The 13,647-nt window shown below is 38.8% G+C and overlaps 1 protein-coding gene across 1 annotated transcript in view; it reads right to left on the minus strand.

Annotated features, from left to right (window-relative positions):
* Window positions 1-13,647, minus strand: part of LOC112566151 (excitatory amino acid transporter 2-like) — a 39,225-nt gene that overhangs the window by 9,695 nt on the left and 15,883 nt on the right. The window contains 6 exon segments of the mRNA XM_025242129.1: window positions 3,098-3,158; window positions 3,288-3,387; window positions 3,389-3,489; window positions 10,993-11,288; window positions 11,698-11,908; window positions 12,563-12,761. Coding sequence (XP_025097914.1) covers window positions 3,098-3,158; window positions 3,288-3,387; window positions 3,389-3,489; window positions 10,993-11,288; window positions 11,698-11,908; window positions 12,563-12,761 — 968 coding nt within the window.

The raw sequence follows: 13,647 nt of genomic DNA on the forward strand, positions 1-13,647 counted from the left end.
CATATAGATTATAAAACGCCAAGATATACCCACATTCAAATTCTAAGGTCATCAAGAAACATCTAGGAAAAATTCTTAAATTTTGTTATACATTTCCTCTGACTTCACTGTATGGTGTTTTATTTTTGTGTGCATAAACCTTGTTTCTTCAAATAATAGCATTATTTCCAAGCTGTACAACCAGTCACAGCAACTCCGCAGCTTGAGTTGTCTTTTCAAACAAACATACATCAAGGGCCCTGCTACTATGTTATCATGAAATCTGTGTGAATACACGTACTCTAAAAAATGATTTTGCCTCTACTAATAGCAGCCTCAGTAAAGTCACCAAGAGATGAGGCTGCATTTTAGGTGATTGCTCAAAGATGACCTGTCAGTCTCTACAATTTAACAACCTCTCTGTTACATAACAAGATTCCAAGGACTCCCGTCCAACACTCACTCTCTCCCTCCTAGTCCTACTAGATGGAATGGGCCTCCATGTTTATACCACCCTACTTCCTCTTTCCATGCCCCGCTACCCCATAGGGGTAGTTCTTTTTCTACCAACACTGATGAGATTCTGTTCCCCTACAACCAACCTGTAGTAAATATCAGCGAGATAGAGGAACAAACAACACCATATCTCCATTACCCAAAATATGATGGGGATGGGGTTGGCGTTTTATGTTAAAACAAGCAATCAATTAGGCAATTATATCATGGCAAGGCAGCCAGCCTGTAAACAGATGCCACATGCCACAGAACCGAACCCATCATGCCCCAAGACAAAAGCTGAACCAGGACAGCCAACCCTCAAAGGCGTTAACCGCAGGCGACACCGGACTTCGAGGTCTCAACTTGCGGATGAACGATCAGCTTGTTGTCCCACAAGCAGTAACATGCCAGACAAATGCTCACTCAGCCTCTCACAAGAAGCAGTGATGGCTGGCCAGACAATCAACATTAAGAAGACAGGGGTAATGGGTCAACAGAAGCAACACAGAATTACCCCTCTTCTAAACTACATGGGAATGTATTACAGAGTCTGATCGTCACCACAACCGTCTGGGGCCCATATCAGCAAAAGATGGAGGTGCAGGATGAAAATGCAAGAAGCTGAATAAATAAAGCCAGGCTTGCATTCCGCATCCGCAATCTATCTGGAACTCCAAGGCTTTATCTGTACACACCATCTTCAACGCATAGCGTAAAGTCAGTCCTTCTTATATAAGATCTGAGACATGGCATGTGAGACACAATCACCCAACATGATTCAGAACATTCGTCAACAGGTTCTGCGCACATCCTTCGCATTCAAATGGCCTAGAAGATCTCCAATATAGACCTGTGGAGAGAACCCACCAAAAATCTGCCAGCCAAACATCAGAACGCGGAAGTAAGGCTGCGGACAACTGGTCGCACACGCAAAGGCAGCTCGCACAAAATTAACTCGAGCAAGACTCTGGGCTGGAAGCCACAGGGGAGGCGCAACGGGTTGAGAACCCCAGCATAACATGGAGCAATCAGTCCTCACGAGCGTGAGCGGGAGCAGAGGCAGCTGTCTGCCAAGGAAACATGCTGCTAGGGGATTTCAAATCCACCTCCAAAACAAAACAAAACAAAACCTCTAAAACAGAGCTAGGTATTTGTTTTGTATGTGACTCTCACTTTGCAAGTCCATGTGAGCAGAGTTGTTTCAAAAGACAAGTCAAAAGAAAAACAATCTGTACAAATTACAAGGTTCTGCAGCTCAAAGTAACACCACTCCTCAACATTCCCCATAATGAATGTATTGGATAATACAAAGACATTACACAGTAATGCAAACATCCAGACAACTGCAGAGGGCCTGACAAAGATTGACAATAAAATACTAAACACTCTTGGCAGCTCAGTCACTGCATAGAAAAACTGACCTACCTATATGAGCTGTGTTGATAAATCTCACTTCCTCACAAACCTTCTCTAAAACAGTCTAAAGTCATCCCAGTTCATAAATCAGTGCATGGAAAATCTTACTATCGAGCAAAGTCTAAATCTTTCAGTCACTCTCAAACCTTGGACAATTACATTCACACTTCACTCTCCAAACTCATGCTCATAAAACATAAACCTTCTCCATTCTTAATCAGTCAGGATTAGACCTAAACACTCTTGCCCACACAGCACTAACATCTCTGGCAGAACAGCGGTTAAACACAACATAAAATGACAATCACTACACTGTAGACCTCTTTTGTAGACTTTGCGAAAGTTTTTGACATAATCATGACTCTGCTATCAAAACATTAGAACCTTTACAAACTTAGCAACTGCTCCATCCATAGATTCCTTAAATCCCTCTTCTCAAACTGAACAGAAAGTCGCAATTAAAAACTAAATGTCAGATCCCATCGAAGTAAAGTGTCCCACAAGACTTCATCTTAGATCCTCTTCTGCAAATGACCCCTAGCCTTTCTACTATCTTCTCCTTCAAATAATAAGAGATTCTCTCAACCTCAACATCCCCATACCAAGAACTGACCTATTCAAGTATGAGCCCCAAATATTATGCGCAAGTGCTTTGGAACAACCTTCCCTCAGATCTCCAGAGAAATGGTATCCAGTCTGTACAAATTTAAAGTGATTCCCTACAACACATTTTCCAAACCCTTGATTACTCACAGAGGCGTCTAGCTCAGTCTTAGTCCATACCAGCATAGCATACTTGAGCACGTGTCTGGCGGTGTTGTAGTACTGTAGCCAATAATAATAATAGTAAAAAAACTGTCAATTCAGAGATAAACCACATATTTGTATGTATCACAATTTCTTTTTATTGCCTTGTTCTGAATAACCGTAATGTTTTATTTCTACTAATTAGTCTGATGGCATAACTTTTGCTTATTCTGTAACCGCTCATACAATAGATCATGTTTTTCCTATTTTTAAAAAAATCTAATCAGTTTAATAAAAAATAAAAAAATGCACTCGAAATAACACTGATGCTACAATCTGCCAAAAGTGGAGATCCATTCATTCATTTGGGCAATGAAAAGTGGTGCAACAGCTTCATATAATGCATGTACCATCCATATGATGGTCGCATCCAAGGGGAGTAACAAAGCTGAGTTACACGTTAGTCATGTTGAGATTTTCCTCAAGCAGCGAAAAGTCACAGACACAGTTGTGCAGTACTGTAGGATAAAACCAGACATATGAAAGGCTATGGAAATGAAATGCTTGCTATTTTCCTTTCACAGAAGACTAACACATCACTGGCGAATGCTGATACTGGTCCATAGATTTCTAGCAACCTAACTTACTGGAGGCAGTTCCCAGGGCAGTAAATAGGCCTGCAAAATGCCGATGAAGATTTCTCAAAGGGTTCTTGCGAGTGATGACAAAATAGATGAGTGGCAACACCGACAAAATCAGTATGCAGGAAAAGTCCAACACAACAGTGACCATATACAGATACAAGCATCTGACCGACTCTGGCTGGGTCTTCAAGAGATAAAAGTTTACCTACAATATGCATGAGGAACATGACATACCTATAGGGTGAGACTTTAAACCAAGAGGAAGTGGGCTTTGCTGCATCAAACTGCAAGTATTGAAACATTGTAATTCATGAGCAGTTTAGTGACCTATCAATTGCTAATTAATTATTAAGCAAAAATAACACCAAATATAAAAATGAACAAAGTTAACTTCACCCTTATATAAAGAATAAATCTATATAAGATATCACCACATACTTGACATAGAAAGTATGCAAGTTATAAATTATCATCAGCAATTAATAGCAATTACAATAGGTTGAATGTTCCTAACTGGCGTTACATATAAACAACAATACTCCATAACATGTTTTGTTTTCAATTATGCCAAGTTTTACCACTTATTTGAAAATAGTGGTGGAATAATACCTTACACTTTGTGCACAACCAACAAATTATATCAGCCCATAAACCAATATATAATAAGGCAAAAAGAACAGTAGAAGAGTGAGGCAAAGGACATCGGAACACACACTGAGCCCACACTGAAGGGGGCTGACCAAAACCGGGTCCACTGGCGAAGAGTTGGTTGCGGCCCTATGCTCCTCGAGGAGTAACAAGGACTAAACTAACTAAATAACGCAAAATGATCACTTGTTATTACTAGAAGGGGAAACAGTTCAATCAAAATTTGTGTTGACATGGGATGAGTAGCTCAGTTCCTTACTAATTAATGAAAGACTGAACACCAAAAACAGTTACATAACAAGCTCCAATATGAAAATGTTGTTTTGTCTCAGCCTGTGTTGAATTGCTAGATAATCGTTCAATGTAAAAGAAAATTAAAACTTACATTAGATGGCTCTTTCTAAAATCTGGAAAATTTCTCTCAATAAGCAAGAACTTAGTATAATCCAAAGCAGCAAAAACTAATCTGGTAATCCCTCTGGAACATCCATCTACATGCTAAGATATTTATGTTTACAAGGGTATACACTCTTTTTGGAACAACTATATGGAAGATTCTCAAGGTGGACATTAAAGCACCAGAAAAACAAAACAAAACAAAAAAAAACACTACCATTACATCTCAATGTTTATTTTTGGTTCAGCAGGTGCTTTTAGGCCCTTGGTCACCCAAGTTTGTTGTTGATAAACATACACTGCCTTGATGGCCTGGTGCAGATCAACACTATTTAACTGCCTCACTTTTACTTCTCTAACTGTGGTGTTAAATGTCTGTATGGGTAATGTGACAAAGAGACAAATTTCTGTCCCTGGGCAGACAATAAAGTCTGTTTTGATTGATTTGACTTTGATCTTCAGCCACCAGATGAATATTGTTCAGAGACTTGGAACAACTCAATGATGAAGCAGCTGCCGAAAATCAAATATTCCTGGTCCTGATTAAAATTATGTAGTACATATATAACTAAAAGTATGAAATAATACAAATTCAGTGATTTCTGAAGAAAACTAAAAAGTGCAGACCAAAACTTTTTCGCGGAGGCTACTACTGCGGGACTTTATCTCAAAGGACAATGAGAGTGCATATCTGTGAGTAAATCAGTCAGGCTGTGCTCAGCTAATGATCTTGAACTTAATAATGTCCAAGACTTTAGAACCATGGCAACAGGAAGATGTTCCGCAACCACCTGCTGAAGTGAATGATGTCACATTCTTACTCCTAGTACTTTTTTTAAAGAGGGCAACTGCTACCCTGCCCACCCTTAAATTGTTCCGGAAACTAGTCGACAATTGACTTCCACAGAGCATACATCCTCTCAAAACGAGACCTTTGTGGCCACAGTACATATATATCTGATCAATTGCTCTTATATGAACAGTTTAGTCCCGATAATCTTCAGCTACATCCTAAACAATACCAGAATACACCATGACCAAGTAAGAATCCAAAAACAACAAGAAAGCGTTATGATAGGTTTAAGAACAGTAATTAACATGCAATAAACTGACTTGAATTATGTGTTTGAAGTCTATGACCCCTTTAAGTTATGATGCTGTATTGGTAGAATTTAGTAAGTCTTAATAGGGAGGTTTACTGTATTACTGTAATAAAAACAATAAGAGAATATTGCTTGGATTTATTAACAAAAGAGCGGAAACTATAGCGTCAGACATATCAGCCATATTTTATTCCTTTCATTTTTTGAGTGGGGTGTGGATGGTGAACCTGTGTCTAGTGAGGGGTAATGTACTGGCTCTATTCAATGTTTTTTTTAGTAGCTTACCACATAAAATACAACAAGTCGCATGATAATCTCTATAGACAGGTGAAAAAATCAAGCATTATCCGGCCCCTTTCACCCATGTGCTGCACAAGATACCAAAAGCTGTGGCCAAAAGGTAATCGATGCTGCTAATATCAGTAAAGTCTCAATAAAGTCCTTTAGCAAAATATGAATGACAATCAGTCTATATAAGGGTTAACAAGAGATACCACCAGCACATCCACTGAGTTGACAGTAACAAATAGTATATTCTATAAAGCACAAGTTCTCAAGTAAAAACTTTTGTTGTTATTATTGCTCCCCAATATCAAAATAGTCATTTGAAGACTGGGATATCAAAGTAGTAACTGCAACAAAATTTCTACAAACAGCCAAACTCATAGTAAGTATCATAAAGTAACAAATATCAGCAGGCCAAAAACAAAAGAACTAACAATAAATCACCAGAAATTCACAAATTAACAACTTGAGGCAGACGCTTTCCAACAACAATCATGAATCCCCACTCACACTAGCCCTTCACCAGTAAGTCAAAATAATTTCAAAACAATGGCATCAAACAAAATCAAACAAGGACTGCTGCCAGATCTATATTCAGCTGAGTTTCTTCATTCAGTGGTTGCCTACATGGTTCTGATCTGACTTAAATATATTCTTTTTTGGAAATACCTACAGTCTACCCTGTTTTTGCTCTTTCACATTACCCTTAATCACATTCCTTCATGTTTCTGCAATTTCACTCTACACGTGTATGTTTGCCCAATTGTGATATCTATCTCTGCATACAGCCATCATTACTGCTGTCTGTTGTAAAGTGTATTCAGCTTGTCCTCACATGGGGAAAGCACCATATCAATTCTTTTATTAAAGAAGAGTTAAACCATCAAGTACTTCTTCGAAAAGGGGAGCTTGAGGATTTTTTTTCCAACAAGTATGTTTGAGAATCTCTATATGCACTCAAAAGCAATTCCCTCTTCTGGTACCAAGTACTGTACCTTTGATCATTTCCAAAAGTGAGCAAGTACCTTTAATTTTCCAGATAATAATAATGCATATTTATGTAGCACCATTCCCCAGTAATAGCAGGCTCATAGCATTTTTACTTACACACAAGCGCATGTAATACTAGATGGAATACAAAGGGATATCACACAATGACTGTAGTAAGCACACAGTTTCCTCTTGTGTACACAGACAGACATGCATATGCACACACACACATACATACACAAAACATGCATGCACAACATGCCATACACAAACACACACACAAAGGGTTGAGGAAATTCAAAGGACCCACAGGAAAACCACCAATAGGCTGCCCTGAAAATAGATAAAATAATGCAAAATTTATAAAGCGCATACATCCTATAAGGAGTATGCTCTTAGATGCGTAAGAACAAGAACAAACATGGACAGCATATGAGGACAGGAAAGCAAATAACATATATCCGCTGTAAAGAAATAAACCACCACACTTCTATAATGAGAATAAATCAAATACAGAAACACAAAGAGAACCAAAATAACAAGAACAAGAAACTGAGAGTAGCATGATATTTCAAATGGGTGTGAAAAAGACTAGCAGTATGGAAAGGTTGTTAGGAGTAATGTTTACAGAAAAGGTGGTGTTTTCAGTGCACTTTTAAAGGTTTCAATAGTGGGTAGGTGTAGAATAGGAAAGGGAGAGAATTCCATTGTTTTTGCTGCACAATAACTAAAAAATCCTGTGCTATATCATATGTTTTTCAGATGACAGAAAGAATAAGGAGACGACCATCAGACGAGGAGCAGAGTTGTCTAGGTGGGATGTAATGGAAGAGCAGTTCAGAGAAATAATGAGGGCAGGTGCAACAAACAAATTAAACAGCATGAACAGTTTGTACTGGATATGAGAATGGATGGGAAGCCACTGCAAAAAAACGAAGGAGCAGGGTGGCATGGTCCCGTTTCCTAGCTCTAAGCACCAGACATGCAGAGTTCTGCACTTTGTGAAGAAGGTATTCAGGACAGGCAGCAAGCAAGGAGTTGCAGTAATCAAGCCTGAATAGAATGCACAGACAAGACTGTTGGTAGAGTGCATAGACAGAATGTGACAGATGGTGCTGCTCTTGCGTAGCTCATAAAAGGCAGACTGACAGACAGCTATCACTTGTTTAGCAAGAGTCATGTCTGCAGTGACAATGAATCCCAAGTTCCTGATGTAGGACGCAAAGGTGATGTTTGTTTCACTCACTTGATGTGATTTGGTGGACAAACGAATATGGATTTCTTCTTCTCCAACATAGGAGTGCTTCCGTTTTATTATCTTTGAGTTTAAGTTAGTTACCATCCAGTCTTGGACTTCATTAATAAAGGCTTCTATGGTGCTGGTAGCAGAGTGAGACAGTGGAGTACAGCAGTACAGAGTTGCCTATTATCAGGATATGATTAATGACAAACGTTGTTAGACTGGATGCAAGATGAAAGTGGTTTCATATACAGAATGAACAGAACTGAGCAAGTACTGAGCCTTGAGGGACGACACAAGAAAGTGGAGCAGGGTGAGATGTTTTGAACATCAACCACCATGCTTTTTCAGGTCCAACAATCCTGTAGAGTGTTTGTAGTCTATGAAGAAGCAGAGAGTGGTCAATGGTGCCGAATGCAGGCAGACAGGTCCAGTCGAGTTTAGGCAGAATCATCACCACTGTAAAGGGCATATAATATGTCAATAGTTAATTTATTTTCAGTACTGTGAAAAGGTTTATATGCTGACTGAGCATGGGGGATGAACTGGTGCTCTTGAGCTGTGTCAAACTACTTTCTCTATGACCTTTGAGAGAAAAGATAAGTTGGAAATTGGGTGATAACTGACTTCAAGCATGGATTTCTTAGAAGTGGCATTACCAGGGCATTTTTAAACAAAGATGGGAAAACACCTGATGACAAGCTTACATTTACAATGTGATGACAGAAAGTAAAATATCTAAGCACTCAAGAAGAAGTCTTGTGGGTATTGGATCTAGTTGGCTTGGCTTTCGGAATAATCACCTTCATATTGGCATCAGAGACAGGTCAAAATTTGATCAGATAGTATCCCAGAAGAAAATCACAAGAGATGCTATCAGGCACCGATATTGAATCCAAGGTGATCAAATGTCCGAAATCTTATTAGTAAAATAGTCACAAAACACTTGTGACAATTGTGAAGAAGGATAAGCAGTGGGCAGCGTCATTGCCTTGCTAATTCCAGTCATTCGACTGCAGATATCGAAAAGTTTCTTGGAGGAGGTGCAATTAATTATTTGGGCCAGAAGATATGATGTTTTGGCCTTGTTGATACATTTTGCAACACTTCGCTTCACAGTTATTAGTCTCTTTGTGGATGGTGAGTCCAGTCTTTCACCAAACATGCTCAGCTTGTCAGCGAGTATGCTTCAGGTCACGGAGCTCAACACAGATCTGTGAAAACCAAGGTGCATATTTGGACTGGCACATAAGACGACAAGAGCCTGGGGCATAGTCATCAACAACTCTACGCAAAACACAGTCAAGATGCTCATCAGAGGATGGCTGGAGCAGCGCCATTTGCAGTTGTGCTTTGAATGTGAGTATAAAACACTGCGTAACGGGTGAGTCTAAAAGCTGAGACTGATGATGGGCATCTGCGATCAAGTTCAATCAAAACGCAGTAATGATCAGATGTGAGATCTTGAGAAACATCAACTGACTACACTAACTGGTCATCAGATCGATGCATGGCCCAGTCCAAGATGTGATCTCTTTAATGAGTGGGCTACAAAAACAGACTGGACAAGATGAAAAGTGTGCAACAATTCTGACATTTTTACTGTGTCAAGATGAGACTTGTTGTCAAAATGCCCATTAACATCTCCAAGAAGCAGTGTGGGTCCATTGAGTGCATTGCTATAGTCCAGCATATCATGAAATTGAGTTTGTTCTTGGCACTCTGAGGGGGTATATAAATGCAGAACAGATGTATCGAGCAATAGGAAGCCGAAAAAAGAGACTTGTACACATTTAAAAGATTTAAGTGTGAACGATAAAGCAGTAGTAAATAACAGTTACTTGGCAAGTGATGATTTGTAAATAATAGCAATGCCCCCTCCAATGAATGAATGATGAATGATTTCAGATAGCAGCCTACTGGAATTAGATCGACACACGCGCTAGATCGTCTTGCCTTTTAAGCGACGTCTCAGTGATGATGAAAATATCGAGGTGGCGATCTGTTAAAAATTCTGCAATTTTAGCTTCAGTGCCTGTTGTGCTGACGATACAGACTGGGCGTTGAAAAGCCCAACATTGCGAGTGTTTAGTTGTGCGGGTAAAACGAGGCAGTCTCCTGTTCTCATACGACCATATGTTGAATTGGTCGGTCATGTTTCCAGCTGGTGTTATGGGTGATGACATTAACTAGCTCACTTCCATCACACGATGCTGATCCTGATGCTGATGCTGATCAGAGAATCTTTACAATGGTTGTGAATGTTTAAAGTGCTACGAACACTGCAGAAGGGAATGTTCAAATGACTTGTGTGGGAAACATGATCCTGTAGAGAGTTGATAACGAAGCTTTGGCAGAAGCATATAATCTGTGTCAAAACTTGGTGATGAAAGACATGCAGCAGAATAAGGACGGGCGGCTGAACAGGTGGTGGATTTTTTTCAAAGGGCACTGCATTTTACGACGACCAGCACGGTATAGCGATGGATTCGAATCCATTGCCTCGATGGGGTGTTAGCATTCACAAAATAAATAATGAAATAATGTTTAAAAGTTGAAAGGAAAAAGGGCAGAAGGTCTACCACAGGATCAAACTGCTTTGCCCACTGAATACGTAATTCAGTCGTGCTTTGGTGACAGTAGTGCCCCTCTGAAGCAACATAAAGAGGGCCAAATCACACATGGTTTAGGTAGGAGGAATCCACCACCACAGTGTTGAAACAGCTGCTTCTCACCCATACAGTGGACGTCATAATAAAAGATCACTGGTTTTGATCTTATTGAGAGTGAAGTCCCTTCGCCTAACTATCATTTTATTGTCTATGGATCTGTGTTGAGTTTTAGTTATTCCTACTCATCTGTTATGGTTGTTGTATAAACAATAATCAAATATCTAAATACAGCAAGGGAAAAAAATCTGGTCAAGCAAAATATACTTCGCTGGACAGATTGAAGAAGTATATTTTAATGTCATATGATTAAAAATGTTCCCTAACCCATAAAGCTGCTGAAAAAAAATAAGGAAGAAATTATTATGTAAGGAAATATTTTATGGATTTTGAAACATAATGCTCACCCAACACATTAATGCCATCAGCCATGGGTAACTCTCGTACCCATTTGATCTCATGCTCTTTGGCCAATACAAGTGTGACATTTGTGCCATCTGTACTGTTGACAGTGATAGTTGTCAAGATGCTAGAATGTGTTGTGGCAGCCAATGTAATATTGATGATATCAGTGATATTATCTGGAATATCCTTTGCCATTGCAACACTCTTTGTGTAGACAGTCTTTGTATGCTGAAAGCAGGCTTGCACCAAGTTCTCAGGAAAGATGTTTCTGTACAGAGAAATTAGTGTTTGTTTTTCATTCCAACGATTAACAGCAACAAAATACCAGAGAACCTGGTACAATCATACTAAAAATATATTTAATGTCACAACAAAATCATATCAGCAGCATTGCCACATTTGACATTTGTTTTCTTTTCTTCTTTCTCCATTCTGTATTATTTACTGACGTGTGAACAGGCACACACACATACATTTGTCCTCTCCCTCTCAACTACACATGGAGATATGTATATGTGTGTGCACACTCTAAATCACTCACACACATATTGTGTCCATAAATAATTTTTTAGAGCCTTTAATGTTTGTTTTTATATTATGCATATGCCCAATGCACTCAGTTGCCATTCTTGTGATATTCTGAGCATGCAGAAGCAGAACAGAAAAAAGAGATGCACCTGATGAGGTCTAGGAAAGAATCCAAAGAAGAGGCAGATTTGCTGTCATCTTTTTCTAGCTTCAAACCCTCCTTGAATGATGTGTCTCCAGGATGGATGATAACCACAAGAACGATCCCAAGAATAATAGCAATGAAGGTGGTTGTTAAATAATAGACGATAGCTCGCAGTCCCATTCGTCCACTATTTTTGGCATCCAGAGAAGCCAGGCCTGTATAAATAAACATATATATCTATAAAAACTTAGGATTTACATGCCCTTGAGATGGCTGCTGCAGCAATCGTAAAATGAGTTAACAGTACAAAGACATTTTCATAAATGTGACAATGACAGTCTATACAGTACAGACAAATCAGGCTTGATGTTGATATCAAATCAAAACACATACTTCCCCACTCCTCTTCCCAGAAATATTCTAAAGTGTGAAAATGTTACTACCCAGGAATTCAGTTCTTGGTATTTTAGATTGTAAGAAACTGATGCTAATATCATTAAAAGCTAGGATGCCACATCTATAATGGAAATGAAGATGAGATCTGAACCCACAAAATATTACTGTATTACTGTTGTACCATCAGAATGCCCCTCAATATACACAGAATTTTCAAACACTAATAAAACAATTTAAAACAATTGAATTAAATCAAAAGGCAAAAATCTGGTAGTTACAGCACACATGATTTGAAATAAACGACTTAGTGGATTGCAGGCAGCAGCGTTATGTGAACTAAAGGAACACTGGTCCCTAAAATTTACATGTGTTTTACAGTCTTGTAAAATTAAATTGTTCACATAAATTTGACAGGCAGATTATAAAAGATGGAGCAAAAATGAGAGAGAGAGTGTGTCTGTTGGTTCTCTCACCTGTTATCATGCTAGAGATGATAAGTGGTAAGATGAGAAGCTTCAGCATACGCATCAAGAGATCCCCAGGGAAAGACACAAGCATGATGGCATCTGCTGATGGATTAACAGCTCTCAGCCCAAAGCCAAAGATGATTCCAAAGATCACTCCCACTATGGTCAGCACCAGCAGCAGATTGTTTCGACACCATTTTAATACCTTAATCACATATTCAGTACTTGGTTACTTAAAAGCCATGATTATTCATTGCATAATCTTCCATAAAGTTCTACAAAGTTGTTTATGGGTATATGAATCTTCTCTAGGATGTTACTTGTATAATTGCTTAATATGGTCTTAATGCAGGATTTTATTTTTTGTTGTTGTAAAGATAGTATATTGCTTCTGATCACTCTACACTTTTGCGCCATCGCCGATGCCCCTCCCCCTCAACCCGTTTGAGAAATTTCATTTAGACTGTTTGACTATGTTTCTGCAAGAAATAAGCAAGCACTGGAGGTATTCTTCCCTATATCGAAAGATAAAAAAACTAAAGAACTATGAAACGTGTTGGCATGGTTGCACATTGGACCACTTAGCAAAATCATCAATAATCCTGTGTTTAAATAAACAGGCTAAGCTAATACAGTACTTTGTTTCTACTGTTCATGGTAAAGGGATGGGGAGCTCAACATTTTCACTAAATTAAATAATCTTCGAAAATACCCGCCAGGCAACAGAACTTTAACTTTCATTGAATTGGTTCAACTCATGTTTGTTGGAACATAGTGGCTGTTGAATTTGGACCAACATTTAGGTTTGTTGAACATCAGAAGTTCATGTAATGAACTGCATGAAATATTAATAGGTTAATAGAAAAAGCGTAACAGCGTATTGCTGAAGAGGGAGACGAAACTGAGAAAATAACTGAGCAAAACTCCGAGAGTAATGTACAATTCAATATTTAGTCACTTTTAACATTTTCTTATATAAAATCAAAAATCTCTGTGCTCTACCTAATATCAGCAGGCTGAAGGACCATTGTGAGCGAGAGTACGTTGTTTCCCCATGGAAAATTCGGGAACTCAAAGAAAAGAAATGTTTT

This window comes from Pomacea canaliculata, linkage group LG6, assembly GCF_003073045.1.
Source record: "Pomacea canaliculata isolate SZHN2017 linkage group LG6, ASM307304v1, whole genome shotgun sequence".
In the NCBI taxonomy this organism is placed as follows: domain Eukaryota; kingdom Metazoa; phylum Mollusca; class Gastropoda; order Architaenioglossa; family Ampullariidae; genus Pomacea; species Pomacea canaliculata.